This window comes from Haliotis rubra, unplaced genomic scaffold (assembly GCF_003918875.1).
Source record: "Haliotis rubra isolate DU_JTF1 unplaced genomic scaffold, ASM391887v1 Scf57, whole genome shotgun sequence".
In the NCBI taxonomy this organism is placed as follows: Eukaryota; Metazoa; Mollusca; class Gastropoda; order Lepetellida; family Haliotidae; genus Haliotis; species Haliotis rubra.
This window is the reverse complement of record NW_025767268.1, coordinates 966,984-990,695: the sequence shown is the minus strand read 5'-3', so window position 1 is coordinate 990,695 and position 23,712 is coordinate 966,984. Positions and strand designations below refer to the sequence as shown.

Here is a 23,712-nt window from a genome sequence, read left to right as displayed (position 1 = left end):
TTTTAGTTCACGCTCTTTCAATACAAATATCATACTTTGCTGTACATATTCTATAAGGCACAAATTCTGTTGAGCAGTGACGCTGAACTTGGTTTCTCCGAAGTCCGCGCACGCTTCATAAATAGGAGGGGATGAGTAGGTGTTTACATGTCCAGTGACTGGCAAGTCATGCTTGATCGGACCCGTGAAGGTCCGAATTGATCTTAGAATTGATCTTTAGTGACCCGTGCTTGTCGTAAAAGGCGACTAACGGGATCGGGTGGTCAGGCTCGCTGACTTGGTTGACAGGTTCACATATGTCATCGGTTCCAAATTGCGCAGATCGATACTCATGCCTTTGGTCACTGGACTGTCTGGTCCAGACTCGATTATTTGCAGACCGCCGCCATATAGCTGGAATATTGCTGAGTGCAGTGTAAAACTCACTCACTCACTCACTTACTCATGCGTGATCTCACCTACTACTGTTTGTTTGATGATCGTCACTGAAGCCTCGACCTGGAAACTTAGATGCAGATTGTGTACGATAGTTTCTGTTTTCTGTACGTTTTGGTGTTTTTGGTTATGTATGTTTATTGTACATTTATTCATATATATCTATTAATTAAATTGACCGGGCCAAGTGCATGTGTATTTTCTTTGTAAAGTGGACTAGGTTATTCTTGCTTTCACTCATTTACAAAGAGGTAATGTCTGGCAAGCGCCTGTGTGTCTGTATAGTAGGCTAACATAGTCTTACTTACATCATTTACTCGCTCAACGAATGATTTTCAGTACTAGTGTCCCTCAATTCTGTAAGTAATTATGGGATCACTAAGTGCATTTATATTCAAGTGGTGATAGTTGATCGTTTTAATGTCCTGTATATGATTTACAATTAGGTCCTAATTTCTCCGACAATTAATTGTCACTGGCTTGATCATTGCCTATCTGTGTGTTTCTGTAGAGCGGGCGGTATATATGTCATTTGTTACCTTCGTGTTCAGTTTGAGCGATTCTAATTTCCCTAACTGGTTCATCAATCAGAGGTGTGTTTTGAGGTGTAGTTGACACTGTTGTTCCACTTGACTGATTATGTTTTATCTTAATAAACTGGGTTGACCACATCCCTTTTACTTTGTACTTGTAGGTATTTTCCACTAGTGTCCTGGTAAAGGTAGTTGTCACAGTGACAATGACTCACAATGTGTGTTGACAGAAGGTTATAATTGGTGAGTATCTTTGATCCACATGTTGCCTCACAGAAGAGAAGCGACAAACATACTGTCGGGCATTTTTTAAATTGATTATAAAGTCGGGGACTTTAGCCGGAATCAGAAGAAAACAGTACGTCCACCCTTACTTCACCTGGGCGGGAGAATATAAGTTGTAAAATGTCTTAAGAGACCTTTCTGGCAAGACTTAATTTTTTATGAATGTCACACTCACATAAATCGAACAGAAGGCGATGATTTTATTAATGCATCTCTTTATGGATGAGTCTAGCTTGGAGACACCTCAGAAAGAATAGCCTAAATGCGACATTTATGCTGCAGTAATTGACCTAAAACATTTTTTCAACCCAATTTTGACAAGACACCTGAAGCCACAGGTTTTTCCTGTATCAAAATGATTTATGTGCATTAAATCTCTAAACTACATAAATATTCAGTTTAAACATAAACAATACATAATGTTTCCTTATTTACTTTCCTGTCTTCAGGCTATCGAGGACATTTCCTATCGACATCAACGTTTACTTGACATTACGGAATTACATAATGTTCGTATAACTGGCTAGTATGACATTGTCTTCTGTTGGCTGCTCAGCTATGTTGAAAATGTTGCTAACACAATGGCTGTTGCAGCTAAAACAGCACCATGTCTTATCCCATCCGGTGATTATAAAGTTATATAAACATGTGCTGAGATATTATATCAGAAGTCTATTGCAACAGGTAGATATAAATACATTACATGCAATAAAACCAGCCGTCGGTTACACCCACATGGGTCGTCAATACAGACTTGAAGGGGTTGGTATGCGGCGATATATTGGCCATTTACTTTATATACATGAGTATCTACTGAAAGATGAGGATCTGCATCCCTTGTTGAAAGAAACACGTTGAAGTAGGCCTGCTCAGGGATTTGTACGGCCAACAGGTGCAGCTCCGCACTATGAATATCTGTGTCACTTCCTTTTGGTTTCATTCTCAATCCCTACAAGGCGCTGCAGGTAACCTTTGTAACGCATATACATAACCTTGTAAACAGTGTTTTCCTGTATAAAGGGGTGAATACAAGTTTATCTTACCTTCATGTAAGATCAATGACGCTTTAACAAGTTTCCGTGTCACCCCTTCCAGGAGGGTGACAACTGAAAAAAATATTACCCGCTGCCACGGTAACCACCAAACTCTCCGTGGAGAGGCTGTATATCTAACAATCGCATGACGTCATAATATGACGCATGCAGTGTACAGAGTTCGAAAACCGTTCGATTAATTCTCCCTGCATCATTAAGTGTCTTAAACAATAAGCTCGATAAGGAATTCTATTGTTATCCATCATAATCAATTTACACCAGTATGTAACCGGTTTTAACATGTAATTATACTGAAAGGGAACTCTGCCACATTCACCCAATGCCATAACATTACATGTATATTTAATCAGCCTCAATACCATCTAACATAACTGTTTGTACTTTTCAACAGTTTGTGAATAATGAACACCCCATATCTCTGCTCCATAGGTAACTATAGGTAAAACCATTGTGTCAAAAATACATCACTACAAGAGACTTATCCATATATAAGTTGATAACCATAGAATGACATTAAAGCTTTATTTGCCTGAGATGCTAAACAACTCCGTGCCCTAGTCCATGATAGGTAGGAGTAAATAGAACACCAAAATATCTATAATTATTGACAAGCTCTATTATGTTACCCTCAAAGTACCATTTTTCATTGGATCTAAAAGGTCAACCTCTACGAAACACCATGATTGTAGTTTTGCTTATGTATATTTTCATTCCTGATTCATCACAAAACCTTTCCAGAACATTTATCTTACTTTAGAGCTGAACAGCAGTATCACTTATACCAGAAATATCATCCGCAAAATTAATGCAACAGCATTTCGACAATCTTATTCCATTTCCATGTTTCTCATCAAGCATTAATGATAACCGATGTATGAAAATGATGAATATTATAGGACTCAAAATACAAATTACACTGGAAAAACTCCATTGGGTGAAAGAGCTGAATACATTGAAATAAAAAATTGAAAAACATCTTTGATCAACAGTTGAATAATGTAGCATGAAACCAGCCTGTAACTCTGAAATAAAACTTCTCTTATCACACCAAGTTCTTAACCTCTTATCTAAAACGACAGCAAGAGTTTTACATAAGGTATCTCTCATTGAAATCCCTCTATAATTATCAACACTCATTTTATCTCCAGAGTATGTAAAGGACAGGTAATGCCTTTACCCCCACTGAGCTGGACATATACCACTATCGAACAAACTATTGTTAACTTTTGTCAAAAAAGGAATAATATAATATTTTGTGCTTTTCAAAAGTATGGTATGCCATCCTCCCCCGGTGATTTATGATTTGACAAACTCAACTCAATTTCAGCCTCAGTGAAAGGAATGTTTAGTTCTTCCGCAACATCAACATCAATATCTTCACCGAAATCAAAACATAAAGTATCCTGTTTAAAACCAAAATGAGAAAACTTATCTATCAGAGAAATACCATCATCAGTATTATCAACAGCATATATTTAACAGTTTCTCAAAGTGATTGAACCACTGATCTGCACTGATTTCCTTTGGCAAGTTTATCTCAATTCTATACCTCTTTAGAATCTTCCAGAATGTTTTAGTGTCATTTCTAGATTCCATAAGTAATGACCTCTGTGATAAACTTCTCTTTTCACTGAAAATAGAGAAAATTCATTCCTTAAAGGTCACATGCAACCAAAAAATCAAACATAATTAAAACACAATTATCACTTCTTCATGACATATAATATGCATTGCTGATTATGAAAAAACAAATAAACAAAATTATAAGCGTATAATCGCAAATCAAAAGTGCAATATTTTGTACTTGGGTTTACCTCCCTCGAAACGAAGCAGCCGGGATACCGAACCCAGTCAGAACGGGAGGGTGTGCACTCAAGTGTAACGGCTGGTTCATTTACAGATGCCGCCCTCATGCACGGCTCATTGTGTGTGTACATATAGAGATGTTGGGTTTTGTAAAAACATGCTCATTTTTTGTGTATAACATTTTGCAATCAACAGACATCATAACATGCCATGTGTTCAAATATCATACCTGCCTGTCTGTGTAATTACATAATGTGACAGAGACCGAACTCGGGCCATAAATCAATGCGTTTTGTTTATGGTGTATAGCCTGATTGGTGTTAAGTTCAAATTGCATGTGGTCAGTGATAGCAGCTGTGTATTGAATATTGTCATTAGCAGACAGGCAGGCAGACACACAGGTGTCAATAAAACAAGACATTGAGTTTTGTCTGTGACAACGACATATCTCTATCACAGTTAGAAATTCTGTCAACGCTAAATAATGACATTGCTTTTAAGTATCGCACTGAGAAAGTGTCTAGGTAAGAAGAACGTATGGTGAAATAGACAAATGAAATTATATAAACAGTTAATTTACTGTCATAACATATAAAAAGCTCGCGCCTATGAGATATCAACAAAACATTAGAAAAATAGCTCACACCAAAGCCTTCACCGAGTATTCACCCGACAATCCGCTTCCAAGCTGCGCGAACCTATTTACTTGCGCACGTGCTATGAGCGCAGCCCAGCTGTTGAAACCCGTTTTCCCCAGAAAAGTCTGGGGAAAATTAGTGAAACGTTTGAACTCCGATTTCGCGCGTTTTTTTTCATCGCGTTTTTTTTCAACTTTATAAGTTGAATTTGCATTTTTGACGATTTGTTTCGGTATGTCCATACCGAAAGGTATCAGAATCTGCAAAGTTGTGTTTTACGTTGCATGTGACCTTTAAGCTTCTATACCGGACTGCCGGCATCTATTCAGTGTCAAGTAGTTTTGAAACTTAAGTTCTCTAATTCGTCGTCCCATCATGGTCTGTTTACAAGTCTGTTAGACTAGAAAGTGTCCCCATGAATTGCTGTATATATCAGTTTAGAAAGGTTGTTAATAAATGTTCATGAATAACTATACCCAAACACCTTTTCAGCTATTAGAAATTGTCATGCATCACAGAAAAAGTGATCATCATTATAAACATGATTGTTGACAGTTGGCGAGGAGGGGGGCACGGCAGCAACGGGAATAGACAGGGGCGGAGGGGAGCGTCTCAAAAATCTATTCTGAATGATCTGTGACTTCGTCATCAGTGGCATCACAGTCAGAGCTGATGGAAATAACAAGCGGTGCGACAGTTGCCTGTTGGAGACCATCACGAGACCAGTAATCTGCTTCAGTGTCACTGACAAACTTAGTTACACAGTGTTGCCACATGTCAACAGTGATTTTACCCAGCGAGTCGGTCACCAAGGCCTCAACGTCACGTAATTTAAACGTGGGATTTGATGTCACAATGATATGGTGGTAGCCGCAATATTTCATGACCTTTACTCTTAATGTAAGTGTCTACTTTGTATACGGGGTCGTGTTTGTGGGTTTTCATGATTTCGTACAGCTGAGGCTTTGTCGCTTTCGACGGATACAGGATGTTGAATTTTTGAAGCCAAGCAATCATATCGCCCTTACGATTGTTAGACGTCGGAGTTTTGCTGTTTGGATCCTGCACGCTGTGGTATGGCGCATAGTCCATGACTATAAGGGACTTATTTGGCAAAGCTTGAACTCACTTATTTTGCACCCACTCGAAGAAAACGTCTCCATTCATCTCTGTATGGTAGTCCCTATTGTCTTTGGTCTTGGCTCTGAACACCAGATCACAACCAGGCAGGAAGCCCTGGCTGGTGCATCCAGCATGGAGAATAATAAATCTTTCCCCCTTCCTCAGCGGCTGTTTCCTCCGTGATCCCTTATTCCCATCGGGTTTCCCATTGACTGCTGGCGGTATGAGACGCATTTATCCAAGTCTCGTCAGGATACACCGGCTCATGCCCCGCATCACGTTTTTTTTCTGGATAGTCATGAGAAAATGATTTCTCAAACGTACGATATCTGATCGTTCGCACAATGCTCTCCTGTTCTCTCCTGCTATTTTGTTTGTACATATACCCGAAATAATGTAAGAGTCGCCTTAGTGTGTATTTCGTTACTGACAAATTGTTTTGGTTTTCAAGGTGTTTCTGTAATACTTTTAATGACATGTATTTGTTTTCTGAGTACAGTTTAGTGATTGCCTGTCTGACCTGGTTCTTCTGGAAGTTGTCTAATTTATTAACCTTTGATGCTGTTGACATGCCCCCTACATGCGTTGTGTCGACAACACTGTCTCTCTTCCGTATTATATGTTTCAATGTCCGTGAAGAAACTCCCAATGCCTTGGAAGCACTTTTCTTATACCTATCGATGGCATAAAACGGCCTCCCCCTTTCCGCCTCAGCGCGAAAGAAATCATACACTTTAATTATCAACTTTTTTGCCTGTACAGTGAACTTCATTTCGTGCATCAGATGCACCTGTCTATTCCAGCTGCTGCCGTAGGCCCCTCCGCGCCAACTGTCAGCAATCATATTTATAATAATGATAGTTTGTTAAACAACTTTTTCTGTGATGCACGGCAATTTCTAATAGCTCAACAGGTGTTTGGGTATAGGTTATTCATGAACATCTTGCCTCGTAATATTTATAAACTAATTTCTAAACTGCTGGATATATTTAGCAATTCGTGGAGTTTTACAAAATCCCCAAAATTCTAATAAGAAGTGATATATGTGTGTGTGTGTGTGTGTGTGTGTGAAACCTTCACTGTGAATGTAACTGTGTGATTTTAACCATAGAGATAACCAAAAACTTATAAATAAAATTTATTTTTATTACCCAATATACCGGTTCTGCGAAAAATTATTGCAATATGTATCGTTTAAAAGGTGTGTGTGTGTGTGATAGTATTTACCTGTGCATAGTTTGATGATGTGCCATACAAAAGTGTGTAGCTGACACACTGAAAAGCGATGTGAAAACTGTGTGTGAATAGTGATGTGTACGTTGTCACACACAATTACATGCGTCATCACGTAAGAAAGTATGGCTGTACGCTGCATATATATATATTATAATGTATATATATGCATCGATGCATTTTGTGATATATATGTGTGTGTGTGTGTGTACATATAAGATGGCTACGCTGCTCTGTATAGCGTCGATGTGGGCCAAGTACATATAAACTACCGGGAAAAATTATGTTATCACCGACTTCACAAAACTTATAAATAGAAACAAAGACGTATGTCAGTTTGATGATAATTATTTTACTGACAGAAATCAATTTTCAACAGTTTGACTTAAAATTCACTGTTATACTGGTCTTGCATTTGCCGCATTTCGTTAAGAGGTCATAATTAAAAATGACAGAAATGAATTCAAAAAGTGCATAAAGAGTCACTTAATGATAATGAGACAGGAGTCAGGGGACACGTCAATAAGTAGCGAATGTGATCACCCTGGGCATCCATACACGCCAACACACGTCTGTCTCCTCATTGACGTCGTCAGTCGGCGAATGACGTCTAACCCCCAGAAACACCATATCGCACATGTGGCACACCGTTATGACATGTACATCTCAAACCTCTGACAACGCCCTCGACAAGACGTGTGGATTCGAACAACTCTTCCACATTTGTAGAATTTACCTCAAACAAAATACCCACTTGAACCTAGTGCCTCTAGTGCCTTTATTGAGTCAAGATACATATCGACAAAATGATATTTTTAACGCATATAGGAAGTATGGCAAAATGCCTGAAACGATTGACAATTAAAATTGGTAACCAATAAACCAATGTTTACCTGTTTTTGAAATGTTGATAACAATATCTTAACAGCACAAACAATATAGAAGTGCAACAGTGACTGGCTGGAACGTTTCTGAACACGATATGATTTGTTGAATATATAGGTAATAGGAATACCCACTCTTCGACAATTGCCGAATTTGTCTCAAACAGCATACCCACTTGAGCCAAGGGACTATACAGTGTCTTTATTGTGACTCGAAATAAATATCGACAAAAGGATGGTTTTAGCGTGCATGGGAAATATCACAAAATGACTGAAACAATTGACTAGCAAAAGTGGTCATTATCAAGTCTGTGAATTAATAGTTATAACAGAGATGAAAGAATACACGCGAAGGCGCTTGATCGCACACACAGACACACATAGATTCTACAGTCACAGATGAGGGTAAAACATCTGTGGTATCTGGGGGCAACAGCGAGATTCTACAGTTTCAGATCTATGTGAAACGACACACATCTTACTGTTGTTGATGGGAGCAGCCGAGAGAGTTTAGTTGCAGATCAGGGTAAAACGACATACATCTTATAACATATGTTATATTTGGGATTACACCTTCTTAGTAGAGTACAGATTCTAGTACTTCTGCTGGGTAGAGTCCCATCCGGGATTCGAACCCGCACCCTCATAGTCAGGCACCTAATCACCAGCACACAAAGTCAGCCGATTTACCCGCTCAGCCACCGTGACTTCCACCTAACAAAACTACTAGAATCTGATCTTTACTAAGAAAGTGTAATACCAAATATAACAGATGTTACATTTGACCACTTTCTAAATAGAATTGTGTAATATTGACACACATCTTACAATTGTGGTTGCTGGGGGCAACAGTGAGATTCTACAGTTACAGATCAGGGTAAAACGACATACAGCTTACATCTGTGGTTGCTGGGGGCAACATTTAGATTCTACAGTTACAGATCAGGGTAAAACGACACACATCTTACATCTGTGGTTTGCTGGGGGCAACAGTGAGATTCTACAGTTACAGATCAGGGTAAAACTACACACATCTTACATCTGTGGTTGCTGGAGGCAACAGTGAGATTCTACAGTTACAATGCGAGTCTACAGTTACAAGTCACGGCATAACAACATACAGACTCCATTCGTAGTAGATGACGACGTCAGTGTGTGCGGTTGTTGTGAGTAGTTGACACTGGGATGACCCACTGCTGTAGTTCACACCCACACAAGAATCCGAGTGCAAGCAGGCATGTACACAGTCAGGCAGTGTGGTTTCCATGGAAACGATGCCACTTTCCTGGCTGCTCTTCTTTCCTACCAGACGTTGGAAGGTCATTCCTGTAAATCAGATGGTATACTTGGCTCCAGTGTGCAAAATAGTTTCCAGATTTTGCTATCCAGACGGGATATCTATGCCTGAAAGTTACTAGCACACACAATAATTCACTAGCTCGAAATCCAGAAACTAAGCAAAAGATTACAAAAATAGATGAGAATATGATATTGTTGGCATGACACGGGTTTCGTCATTAAGCTTCCAATATGATGAACATTTTATCAGGCCATGTTTTAAAAGTGTGTTATAACTTAACAAGTCGCAGAAGATGACCCATAAAAATCCACTAGCCAGTCGGGCCAATTTACCGGCCCGACTGGATTTTTACATGCCACGGGCTAGCTGGCCAGTGGCTATTTCGCACACCGTTGGCTCCAGATCAAATACTCGCTGGCTAAAGACCTTTATAAAGCTACCTATGAACATCAATGATAATCATAGGCTATTTGGTTCACATCATGACTAGCTGTCTGTATGGAAATACACTCACATGCAAAAGAAACGTCCCCAAGTATTTTTCAACTACCAAACAACACAAGCACAAATAGATCTATGAACGTTTAATATGCATGACGAAGGTGTATGAAAAGCATGTCTGACATAAAGAAAGAGGACGTGGTAAACCTAACAGTGGTACAGGGAATGTTGTCATATGGGGGTCGATTGTCCAGTATTCGAGCGCAAGCCAAAACAACAAATGACAAAACAGTGGTTGAAATGGGAAGGCAGATCGTCAATACCGCGCATGTCCACCCCTTACATCGGTACACCTCAGAACACGTCGTCGGGCCGAGTGTGTAAGTCTCCTGATCACGTGACTGGGGATCCGACGCAAATCTGTCTGTAATGCCTGAGCCAGTGCATTTCTCGTCAATGGAGGGAGTGGAAGCTGTAGAATCCGACGTCCAAGAAGGCCCAACAAGTGCTCTGCCATGTCAGGGGATTTTCGTGGCCAAGGCTTGGCGGGCACGTTGTTGACGTTGAGAAAGGCCGTTGTGACAAAAGCGGTGTGAGGTGTTCTACTGTCTTGTTGAAACAAGATTCCTGGATATTGCTGGAGGAAAGGCAGGATATGGGGCCGCAGAACTTCATCAATATACCGACGGGCTGTCAGGCTGCCATTGATGATAACAAGGTCGGTATTGGTGTTCCCACATGCCACCCCACCCCGTCACACTCCCTCTACGATATGCTTCCGTTTCCTAAACGCAACAACGTGCCGTCCGTTCCCCACGCCGGTGGTAGACACGTCTTCGCTCGTCAGTTCTGTTCAAATGGAACCTACTCTCGACGCTAAAAAAGAACCCGTTGCTGGTTCCGTTGCTGCCACTGACAAACATTCATGGCCAAAACCAATCCTCGACGTCGATATTCCGGCGGTAACGTCATGCCCGTCAACGGTCTATAGGCTCCGATTTCCATGTTGACGTTGTCGTCTGGACACTGTCCACCTGCTGACGCGATGACCGACGCTAAGCGCTGATGACGTCACGGCGAGGAATCTGTTGCTTAAATGAAGCGTTCGTATATAACGGTCATCTTGTGGGGTAGTGACTTCCGGTCGACCGCTCCTCGGCCTGTCTGCTGTCCGGCCAGTTTGTCTGTAACGTGTGACCAATAAACCAATCGTTATTTTTGCACAACCCAGGATTCTTCCAACATGGTCGTGCGTTGCCCCCAGCTTCAGCATGCCAATCGGTCTTTGTCTCTTTTTTGCTGTTAATCGGGGCATGTTCTGCTGGTTTTTCAGGTGATTGTGATTCCAAAGAACAGTTTCCAACGTGTTTTATAACCGATCTCCATACGGGTGATTTCCTGCACGTGCAGGAAATTTCACTGAATAAAGTAATTTTTCCCGCTTCAGGCATGCAACACGTGCATTTCCTTGGGGTGTCATACATTTGTGTGTTTGGGCAATGTGTTCCGAACTGCTTTTCATGTTTTTGGCCATATCCAGCAAACATAGTATAATTTAAATTTTGGGGACGTTTCTCTTGCACGTGAGTGTATACTATCACCTGCCCACCAAAAAAAAAAAAAAAGAAAAGAAAAGAAAGAAAGAAACGCATAGGCGTTTTGTATTTTTAATTAATTAATTACCTATTGTGCTCAGACAATCGTCAAAATATGTAACAAAAGCGTTGATAACATGATTTTACACTATTGCACAATTCTATTCTATTCGACATCTGACGCCTGACGCCAACAACCGTTTTCAGTTCGCGCCATATCGGCTAATTTCACACCACTCGATATCTTGTAGACGGTGTGATAAACAGCACCAGCACCAAAACTGGTTGCTTGTCGTAGCGTAATAAGGTAAAGATGCAACCCTAAACCATTAGAGAATTACATCAGATTCCGTATTTAGCTTAGTAGTTTGGGTCATGACTGATAACGGTCAGGCACGGAATGGAGACAGAAAGTCTCGAGTTACAAGGACATCAATAGATAGAATACGATTGGGTCGGAGGCTACGGAAGTTAGAGACCGAACATTAGTAGGGAAATATAGAACAGAATAAGTTTACATGAGAACAATTAACAAATCAGTGGAAAGGGGTGAGTCATCGAACGGTGCTGCCAAATATTCTTCCAATACGACGGACATGAGTACAAGGTTGGATACAGTTGTTAACGAATGAAAACGATATGGACTTAATATGTCACCAAGATCAGGCAAGGTGCTTTTCCTGTTCTGCCCCTCTCTCTGGAACTCTCTCCCTATCACCATTAAATCAGCAGTTGACTTTAATTCCTTCAAACGACTGCTCAAGACTCATCTGTTTTCATTGCATTATGTGGGCGGTGGGGTAGCCTACTGGTTAAAGCGTTGGCTCGTCACGCCGAAGACCCGGGTTCGATTCCCCACATGGGCACAATGTGTTAAGCCCATTTCTGGTGTCCCCCGCCGTGATATTGCTGGAATATTGCTAAAAGCGGCGTAAAACTAAAACTCAGTCAGTCAGTCATTGCATTATGACTAATGTCTGTTTGCAGTGAAAACTTACCGATGAATGTCACTTTAACCCCAAAAGTAAAACAAATAAAGTGAAATTAAGACTGCGAATCCTCATGGTTTTAACTTTCCAATTGAACATTTAAATCTCAGAATTTTATTCGACTTAGGATAAAAGTTGTTTAACAAACGATCATAGTTTCACATGGCTATTATTGGTTTGTATTACAAGGGGGTAAGCACATCAAATGAAACATCGAAAACGACAAGGGTTGTTATAAGTTAACGCTCTTCACGTACCGCACGTGCATTTGTTTCACTGTTCCATCTACTGCGCTTACCCCTTTGTAATACAAACACGTAATAGCGATTTGAATCTATGATCGTTTGTTAAACAACTTTTATCCTCATTTGAATAAAATTTTGAGATTTAAATGTTCAACTGGCAAGGTAAAATCATGAGTATTCGCAATCTTAATTACACTTTATTTGATTTACTTTTTTGTTTAAAGTGAAATTCATCGGTACGTTTTCACGAGAAGTGGTGCTGTATTCTAAAGGTGCTCCTTTTCATTTCGAAACATGCATGCTTCTAAGTTCAGTTTTAAATATTTACGTAAGGCTGACAAATGGTCACACAGAACTCTGGTAGTCCTGCTATATTGCACAAATTCACTCACTTCACCTTCATCGCCCATGACGTCATCCATCTTACCCACTCACTCACTCACCCACTTTACCCACTCACCCACCTTACCCACCCACTCACTCACCTTACCCACTCACTCACTCACCCACCTTACCCACCCACTCACTCACCTTACCCACTCACTCACTCACCCACCTTACCCACCCACTCACTCACCTTACCCACTCACTCACCCACCCACCTTACCCACCCACTCACTCACTCACTACCCCCGTTCCTTACTAATTCACTCACTCTCTCTCCCACCTTACCCACTCACTCACTCACACGCTACATCTCTCTTACTAATTCACTTAATCTCTCTCACGCACTCACTATCTCCCTTCTTTACAAATTCACTAACTCACTCTCACTGACTCACCTACTTTAAACACTCATTCACACTCATACCCACCTTATCCCCTCATTCACCTTACCACTCACTCGACCACTACATTCCTCTCTTACTAATTCACCCTCTACCACTCTCTCTCGGGGCGGTGGGGTAGCCTAGTGGCTAAAGCGTTGGCTCGTCACGCCGAAGACCCGGGTTCGAATCCCCACATGGGTACATTGTGTGAAGCCCATTTCTGGTGTCCCTCGCCGTGATATTGCTGGAATATTGCTAAAAGCGGCGTAAAACCAAACTCAGTCAGCCCTCTCTCACTCACTCACCCACCCACCTTACCCACCCACCTAACCCACTCACAAACCTTATCCACTCACTCACCCACTACCTCCCTTACTAATTCATTCAATCTCTCTCACTCACACACCTTACTCACTCACTCACCTTATTCTCTCATCCTTACTATCTCCCTCCCTTCGTTACTAAGTCACCCACTCACTCACACACCAACTTACGTGATCTGTTAAGTACCATGACTTCCACTTCACAAAGAGTGAGAAGGTCGTGGCTTTCCGTCGCTGGCTTGCTAATGTTTACGTAACGTCCCAGCGTGAGATTAGCACAGGTCACGGTGACATTGGCACCATCGGCAGCTGCCCCCGGATATTGTCCGCAAACAGTGGGCGTGGCACTCTTGTCCTTCATCACAGTAACAGTGAAGTCATGTAGACGGTAACCTGTAACACACTTAGATGATAAGAAAGGGAAAATATGCAGTAGTTATATGAAATCACACACACACACACACACACGCACACACACACACACACACACACACACACACTCACACTCACACACACTCACACATACGTGACGAGTCGAACATCTAAGTAATAGCTAGAGTTGCGACCCCCTCGTCTGTGAATACTGAACATCACCCTGTCGCTCTCTTTTTTTGTCATTGCGCTTAACTATACAATGTCATTAGTACTGGCATTTTGAAGCGATTTGAAGTTACATTGCCGAATACAATATGTAGAGGAATGTATATATTGTATGGTTATTAAAATGTTTTAACTGCGTACCACACACGATATTATTCGGGTTCCCATGACACACTACTCAGTCTATATACCCTCTGCACAGACGCTCTACGTGCTGTCTACATAGACCGCCTATTTCGGGTACCACACATCTCAGTCAATATACCGTCTACATAGACCGCTTATTCCGGGTACCACACATCTCAGTCAATATACCGTCTACATAGACCTGTTATTCCGGGTATCACACATCTCAGTCAATATATCGTCTACATAGACCGCTTATTCCGGGTACCACACATCTCAGTCAATATACCGTCTACATTGACCGCTTATTCCGGGTACCACACATCTCAGTCAATATACCGTCTACATAGACCGCTTATTCCGGGTACCACACATCTCAGTCAATATACCGTCTACATAGACCGCTTATTCCGGGTACCACACATCTCAATCAATATACCGTCTACATTGACCGCTTATTCCGGGTACCACACATCTCAGTCAATATACCGTCTACATAGACCGCTTACTCAGGGTACCACACATCTCAGTCAATATACCGTCTACATAGACTGCTTACTCAGGGTACCACACATCTCAGTCAATATACCGTCTACATACACCGCTTATTCCAGGGTACCACACGTCTCAGTCAATATACCGTCTACATAGACCGCTTATTCCGGGTACCACACATCTCAGTCAATATACCGTCTACATAGACCGCTAATTCCGGGTACCACATATCTCAGTCAATATACCGTCTACATAGACCAGACTGCTCAGTGTATATATACTGGTCTATATATAATGCATCTTCTAAACAAGAAAAGTATAACAAACCCAGTATTGAGAACTGGTTATTTCGTGGCAGAATGGTAATAAATCAAGAGATATAGAACATTTTAACGGGGAGTAACAGAATCCAAAAAAAACCCTTAAAGTATTAGTTAACGGTGAATCACCGATGGGTATTTTACAGTAATTCCCCGATCACGAGGTACGACATGAGACCATGGAATGATGTAACTTTAAACGAATCAGAAATGTGTATCGGGACATGTGACAAGGGCTCGAACACCTTAAAAAGACACTGTCAACACGAGCAAAACCGTGCAGGTTTCACAGTCGGCTGAACGTTCACATCGCGATTGTTGCAGTTCCATATTTGGTAAAGGGTTTGCCCTGTCCTGTCCAGTCCGAGTCACCTTGTAATGAAGAGTGAGTGAGTGAGTTTAGTTTTACGCCGCGCTCAGCAATATTCCAGCTATATGGCGGTGGTCTGTAAATAATCGAGTCTGGATCAGACAATCCAGGGATCAACATCATGAGCATCATCTACGCAATTGGGATACGATGACATGTGTCTGTAATGAAGTGAGAGGGATTGAGTTAACCCATGTGAGTATAGAACATGGTGTTGATTTCATCATTGTATGAATGTGTGCAAGTACATGAATATAATGTGGTTTGTTAGGAGTCACGGCCGTCTGACTCCTCACTCCTTGACTTAGCATCCTGCAACGGATCAAGCGAGTGTACAGCTTGATCTCACATCTCCAATGACAACGTGGAGCGGCCATATAAGTAGGTAACTGTTGTATGGTCTACTGACGCCCAGTCGGCTCGGATATGAAGAAAGAAGTGGTCGAATATTGGGGTAGGCTGTCACTCGATTTCCTACAAACTTTGATCGGTAGTGTACCTAGGCGCATTCAGTCGTGCATTGCAGGGCAAGGAGGTCTCACAAAGTACTAAAAATACACTTAAACTGTAAGAGAAATCAATCATATCTCAACATATTCATTTAACTAAAACTTCTATCGTTTATATATACTGAGTCAAAAAAGAAACTTCACATTCTTTCTTCAGGGCACTATAAAAGAACAAGAGATGGTAAGATGGTTAAATTGTTATTATTTCATTGCTGAGATCTGTGTGATGTACTCGATACACTGACAGTGCCATAATCAGTTCCATTAGGCTACACCGCCGTTCCAAAACATGGGTATACAGAATGTCAAGTCACAAGAATAAAAATGCGAAATTTCTCAGTTCAATATCGTGTATGGCCGCCCTGCGCATTCACCACTGCCAAACACCGTCTCCTCATCGACTGCCTGATACTTGTGAACACGTGGTTGGGGATTCTGCGCCATTGCTCTTGCAAGGCAGCGCCAAGTTCCTGCAAGTTCTGAGGTTGGTTCCTAAGACCACGAAGCCTTCTCCCAAGTGCATCCCAAACGTGCTCTATTGGATTAAGGTCAGGGGAACTCGATGGCCAGTCCATGACGTTGATTTTAGCGTTTTGAAGGAAATTTCGTGTCAACATCGCGGTATGCGGCCGAGCATTTTCATGCTGGAACTGTAGACCTGGGCCATGAGCCGCCATGAAAGGAACGAGTTCAGGGGTGAGCACCTGGTCGCGGTAAGCAGCAGCTGTGAGGTTTCCACGAATGACCAGAAGTCGGGAACGGTTGTTCCCACAGAAAGCACCCCACACCATGCAACTTCCGCCCCCGAATCTGTCGACTTCCTGTACACAACATTGGGCATACTGTTCACGACGTCGTCTCCAGACTCTATGCCTGCCGTCCGCGAATCTGAGGGTTAACCTGGATTCATCGCTAAAGACGACTCGATTCCAGTCTCTCTGGGTCCAACGGAGGTGACGTTGGGCCCACAGCAGACGTTGACGTTGATGAAACGGCGTCAATATTGGCCCACGATATGGACGTCGAGAATGGAGATTGGCAGCCCGCAACCGATTTCGAATGGTCTGTGAGGACAGTCAACCTCTAAACATCTCAGCCCTGGTTCGTGTAGCCGGCAGAAATCTGTAGGACGATTTGACGGTCTTCTGCTCGTGACGTCACATGTGGACGACCCGACCTTGGGCGATCAGAAGTGGTGCCAGTTTGTTGTAGACGACCTCGCAAGTCATACACGGTACGATGGCTGCATCCCATTGCTCTTGCGACGTCAATAACTGATCTTCGTGGCATTTCAAGTACCGTTAGAACTGTGGTTTAAAAGTGTTTTTTCAATTCTTGAGGCCAATGCAAACACGTGCATATGAAGAAAACTTCGATGCGAAGATCACGTGATCGACTGCACGTGCAAAACCTGATTTGGCACTAACGTCATCTGCACGACGAATGGATGGGTTTGAGTGGGTTTTGCTAACGTTTTTCTAGAAAGATAGGGATCCCATTTCGGATACATAGATGTATCATCAGAGGAAAATTATTCATTTTTTTCCAAATTACATTTTGTGAAGTTTCTATTTTGACTCAGTATACATGTATTAGATATTTGCCGACAACTTTGTAAATAATTTCTGGGAATACTTGTTATCAGAATAAATACACTCTGCTAATGAAATGATATGTCAAAGAGTATGTGACCAAAGTATTGAAGAAATGTGACAGAAGTACTAAAGAGTGAGTGAGTGAGTTTAGTTTTACGCCGCATTCAGCAATACTCCAGCTATATGGCGGCGGTCTGTAAATAATCGAGTCTGGACCGGACAATCCAGTCATCAACAAGTACTGAAGAAATGCTATTAAATATATTTATACATGTTGTAAGAATAACAACTCTTGCTAAATTCTTTTTGTTTCGTTTCAATGGGTCATTCCATTACCTACAGAGGTACTAAGTGTTCATATGTAACATCATGACATGGGAAGCATGACTAATGGGGTAACACCATAGACCACTATCCGTGTACCACACCGCTCAGGTATCTGTGTGAGTACCAACGGTGGTCCCATATTCAGGTATCTGTGTGAATATCCCGTGTGAATTCTCCCATATTCAGGAATCTGTGTAGATACCCCCATATTCAGGTATCTGTGTAGATACCCCCATATTCAGGTATCTGTGTGGATACCCCGCCGTGTGAATACCCCCATATTCAGAGATCTGTATGAATACCCCGTGTGAATACTCCCATATTCAGGGATCTGTGTAGATACCCCGTGTGAATTCTCCCATATTCAGGTATCTGTGTGGATATCCTGTGTGAATTCCCCATATTCAGGGATCTGTGTGAATACCCCAAGTGAATACCCCCATATTCAGAGATCTGTTTGAATACCCCGTGTGAATACTCCCATATTCAGGGATCTGTGTAGATACCCCGTGTGAATACCCCCATATTCAGGGATCTGTGTAGATACCCTGTGTGGATACCCCCATATTCAGGGATCTGTGTAGATACCCCGTGTGAATACCCCCATATTCAGGGATCTGTGTAGATACCCCGTGTGAATTCTCCCATATTCAGGTATCTGTGTAGATACCCCGTGTGAATACCCCCATATTCAGGGATCTGTGTAGATACCATGTGGGAATACCCCCATATTCAAAGATCTGTGAAGATACCCCGTGTGAATACCCCAATATTCAGGGATCTGTGTAGATACCCTGTGTCAATACCCCCATATTCAGGTATCTGTGTAGATATCCCGTGTGAATTCCCCCATATTCAGGTATCTGTGTGAATACCCCATGTGAATACCCCCATATTCAGAGATCTGTGTGAATACCCCGTGTGAATAGTCCCATATTCAGGGATCTGTGTAGATACCCCGTGTGAATACCCCCATATTCAGGGATCTGTGTAGATACCCCGTGTGAATACCCCCATATTCAGGGATCTGTGTAGATACCCCGTGTGAATTCTCCCATATTCAGGGATCTGTGTAGATACCCCGTGTGAATACCCCCATATTCAGAGATCTGTGTAGATACCCCGTGTGAATACCCCCATATTCAGGGATCTGTGTAGATACCCTGTGTCAATACCCCCATATTCAGGGATCTGTGTAGATACCCCGTGTGAATACCCCCATATTCAGGGATCTGTGTCTATACCCCGTGTGAATTCTCCCATATTCAGGGATATGTGTAGATATCCCGTGTGAATACTCCCATATTCAGGGATATGTGTAGATATCCCGTGTGAATTCTCCCATATTCAGGTATCTGTGTAGATACCCCGTGTGAATACCCCCATATTCAGGGATCTGTGTAGATACCCCGTGTGAATTCTCCCATATTCAGGTATCTGTGTAGATACCCCGTGTGAATACCCCCATATTCAGGGATCTGTGTCTATACCCCGTGTGAATTCTCCCATATTCAGGTATCTGTGTAGATACCCCGTGTGAATACCCCCATATTCAGGGATCTGTGTAGATACCCCGTGTGAATACCCCCATATTCAGGTATCTGTGTGCATACCTATCTTATTTATCACACATACAAGTTCATTATAGTCTGTTTGCAGTGAAAACGTACCGATGAATTTCACTCTAAACTGACTGACTGACTGACTGAGTTTGGTTTTACGCCGCTTTTAGCAATATTCCAGCAACATCACGGCGGGGGACACCAGAAATGGGCTTCAAACATTCAAATCTCAGAATTTTATTCAACTTAGGATAAAATTTGTTTATAAAACGATCATAGTTTCAATTCGCTATTATTGGTTTGTATTACAAGGGGGTATGCACTTTAAATGCGGTAACAAGTAGGGTTGGCCTAAGTTAACGCTGATCACGTACCGCACGTGAATTTGTTTCACTGTTCCATCTACTGCGCTTACCCCCTTGTAATACAAACCAATGATAGCGATTTGAATCTATGATCGTTTGTTAAACAACTTTTATCCTAAGTTGAATAAAATTCTGTGATTTGAATGTTCAATTGGCAAGGTAACATTATGAGGATTCGCAATCTTAATTTCACTCTATTTGATTTACATTTTTGTTTAAAGTGAAATTCATCGGTACGTTTTCACTGCAAACAGACTATAAAACAAACTTATCTGTAAGATTTTATTATACAGATAATTATTTGGGTAAAAAAGAATAATGAATGATTTCTGGTGTTATTTGCACAAAATATGGTTTATGGTTGAGTTCATTCTGAGGAACAAAGGGGAACATTTCATTTCAGGTGTCTCACTCTTTGTTGCCCCAATGGACGATCATCAGTATCAAGACCCTTGGTCTATCGTGACACCAGTGATGGTACGGGGCCATAATCTTTGTTTAAAACATTCGATTTCATTCTGGGTTTGAATCCCAATACCCTATCACATGCGCTGACCATTTCTGATTTTCTCTCTTATACCGTGGGTATGAAGCTACGAGAAGAATGAAACAAGTCTCATCAACTAGAGGAGTGAACACGGTGTAGTTGTTTAGCGGTATACCATCACAATATTGTACATACATGTTCACTAAAACGCGAGTTTAGCTAAGTATGAAACAAAAAACAATGTCAAATTACCATAGTAATTTCGGTTTGTAATTCTAACAGACGTCACGTGATACTCCCGGCCAAGATCCACACTCCACCATGGCGCCTGATCGTCGATTCCCGTACATGCGCATGACTTTCCGAATAGGGGGTCATAGTTGCCATCCACCGCCTTCTCTGCTGTCGTATGCACATTGTAGACTGAGCTCTGACTGGCTGGCTTATAGCGAGCCGCATTGAACGTTGAAAAGGAGAACCCTAAAATAAGTAAAAGATGACGACAGGAATATTATGTGCCATAAACTGTGTTTTGTTTGTTGTTAAACGCCACCCTCAGCAATATTCCAGTTGTATGGCGACAGTCTGTATATAATCGAGTCTGGAGCAGACAATTTAGTCATCAACAGCATGAACATCAACCAAGTCAGCGAGCCTGGACACCAGAAACCTGAAAACCGGGGTACAGGAATGTTTGTTTGTGTTTATCTTATTTAATGCCATCAAATTACACTCACGCAGGCACTCAGGCGGGCGGGCGGGCGCACGCACGCACGGACACACACACACACCAGCGCTGGTAGATTCAGTAAGTGGCAGCGTGCTATATTTAGATTTGTACTAGAATTGGACAGAAAGCTCTGGAAAGATTTTGTATGGACATTCACTGATTGACCCACTCTTCCACGGTAGATTACTGGTGCTAAGAGGTGACTAGCACTATCATTGTCTTCATAGCTATAATTACTGCTCTTTTATCATATTGTTTTAATTTGTACTGCCACACCATGTTGTACAGGCCTAGTGATACCTTTGTATTGCACCCTTAGCTAGTTATTTCGCGGATTCGCGTTGGGTTTCAGCCTAGGAATCAACACATTCGGGTCACAAAATCGATAAATATTAAATTTCGCCTTTAAAATACGATTTATTGATTCATGTGTGCGTAATTGTCCGGTTGTTTATCAAGTCGTCATATTTCTGTGATGAACCTTCACATCTTATATATGCAAGGCACATAAAGAAACTGTGCATACAAAAATTTAATATAAAAATTTATCAAACCTGTGTAGACACATAAGGATTTAACTCAGAGATTAGTGACATGTATCCAACATGCATGCACGTGCCACGTTCCGTGACGTCAGTGGGTTCGTGCATTCCGGGAAAGAGAAACAGAGCAAATGAATGCCACACAATACTGTCACTTTGGAAAGCTCAACCCCTGCCCTTGCGATCGTTCAAAAAATTAAACGGCTATTGAAACGCATAGCATGCCAAGGCTCACGTCTGCACAACGTCAAGAGGCCATTGGGATGGTCCGTGGGGGAATGTCTAAACGACAAGTGGCTGCACATTTCCACTGCCACCGGAACACCATTTCTGCACTGGTGAGACGCTACCAGAACACAAATGACGTCATCGATCGGCCACGTTCTGGACATCCACGTGTAACAACGCCGAGACAGGACAGATGGATAAGGGTGACCCATCTTCGCCTCAGGTTTCAGACTGCAGTGATGACTGCCCGAACCATCCAAGGACTTCGCCGTATCCACCCCAACACACTTCGACAACATTTACGTCATCACGGGATCAGACCACGACGTCCCGCCATACGGCCTATCCTGACACAACGTCATCGACAAGCTCGCCGAATGTGGCGTCGAAATCATGTCCGCAGACCCTTGTTTTGGTGGAGAAATGTTGTTTTTACAGATGAGTCCAGGTTTAACATTTCCCATAGTGATAGACGTCAACGTGCCTATAGACGCGTGGGAGAACGTTATGCACAGGCCTGTGTCTTGGAGAGGAATCGCTTTGGTGGTGGTTCCGTGATGATTTGGGGTGGAATAACAGCACGCCAAAGAACTCCTTTGGTGATTGTTCAGGGCAACGTAACTGGTGTGGGCTACAGGGATCAGATTCTTCGACCTGTGGCAATTCCTTTTCTGCAACGTCATGGCCCTGGGTTAGCATTCCAACAGGACAATGCCCGCCCTCATATGGCAAGGGTTGCTGTGGATTTCTTGCAACACCACAACGTTGACTTACTGCCTTGGCCTGCAAATTCACCGGATCTCTCCCCGATAGAACATGTTTGGGACGAGATGGATCGACGTCTACGCCGTCTTCCTCATCCGCCAGATAACGTCCATGACCTTGCAACAGAACTTGAGAGAATCTGGCGTGACATCCCACAAGCCTTCCTTGCACGTTTGATAGGCTGTATGCGTCGTCGATGCACTGCTGTTCTCAATGCCAATGGTGGACATACCCGTTATTGAGCTTGTGACATGGTCGTTTGACCCCTGTCCCGCTTGTGGACTCGTGACGTCATTGTGATTGACTTTTCAATTGAAATTCTCCCGACTTGTTATGGTCTCATGATCCCTCCATTTAAGTTAATATGTACCTTTGACATTGTTATCGTACTTATCAACTGGGATAATATTTTGATAATGCACAGTTTATTTATGTGACTAGTATAGTAGGAGAGCTAGACAGTAAACCGGGGCTTAGTTTATCGATTTTGTGACCCACAATGGGGGCCATTGGGGTACTTAGAGTTGCGAACTATCGTAACTATATAGTTTATTATAGGATTAAGAATGACGTAGTGCTACGAACGTTTTGTGGATCCCGCACCTGGTAAGACAAGCAGAGGCTGATTGGTACCTACTGTAACCCGAAAACATTTATGGAATAATTCCCTTAACAGTTACTCTTTCATCTGGAAGCAGTATCGTTCAGATTTGGGATTTCAACAGACAAAACAAGCGACTTACCTGGGAGAGCCATACTGGTTAGACATAACAATACAAGCTGTGTTGCCATAATAGCCACAGCTTGGAGGCCGCTACACATACAGTGCTTCCTTCTACAAGATGGGTGACATTTCTGGTGACAATATATCCCGGTCTTATAATCTGGAGGAGATGTGGTGTATCCGGATGGCGATGTGTGCGAGGACTGAGAAACCCAGTACTCTACATCTATATGTTTCCGTAATGCCGCATCAATATACTGTTAACGTATGACTGATTCAGTATTATATCAATATGTCTGAACTTAAACGACGT

The 23,712-nt window shown here is 42.1% G+C and overlaps 1 protein-coding gene across 2 annotated transcripts in view; it reads right to left on the bottom strand.

Annotated features, from left to right (window-relative positions):
• Positions 1-8,993: 8,993 nt before the first annotated feature.
• Positions 8,994-23,712, bottom strand: part of LOC124254249 (fucolectin-6-like) — a 52,921-nt gene continuing 38,202 nt past the window's right edge. Inside the window, exons 1-4 of one of the 2 annotated variants that reach the window (XM_046688161.1) lie at positions 23,419-23,616; positions 20,663-20,890; positions 13,826-14,047; positions 8,995-9,317 (exon numbers count right to left, since the gene is read on the bottom strand). In XM_046688161.1, the coding sequence (XP_046544117.1) occupies positions 9,094-9,317; positions 13,826-14,047; positions 20,663-20,890; positions 23,419-23,497 (753 nt within the window). In that variant the 5' untranslated portion in view covers positions 23,498-23,616 and the 3' untranslated portion in view covers positions 8,995-9,093. Of the gene's footprint in view, positions 9,318-13,825; positions 14,048-20,662; positions 20,891-23,418; positions 23,617-23,712 lie in introns of those variants that run through there. The other variant, XM_046688162.1, reaches the window with a different exon arrangement.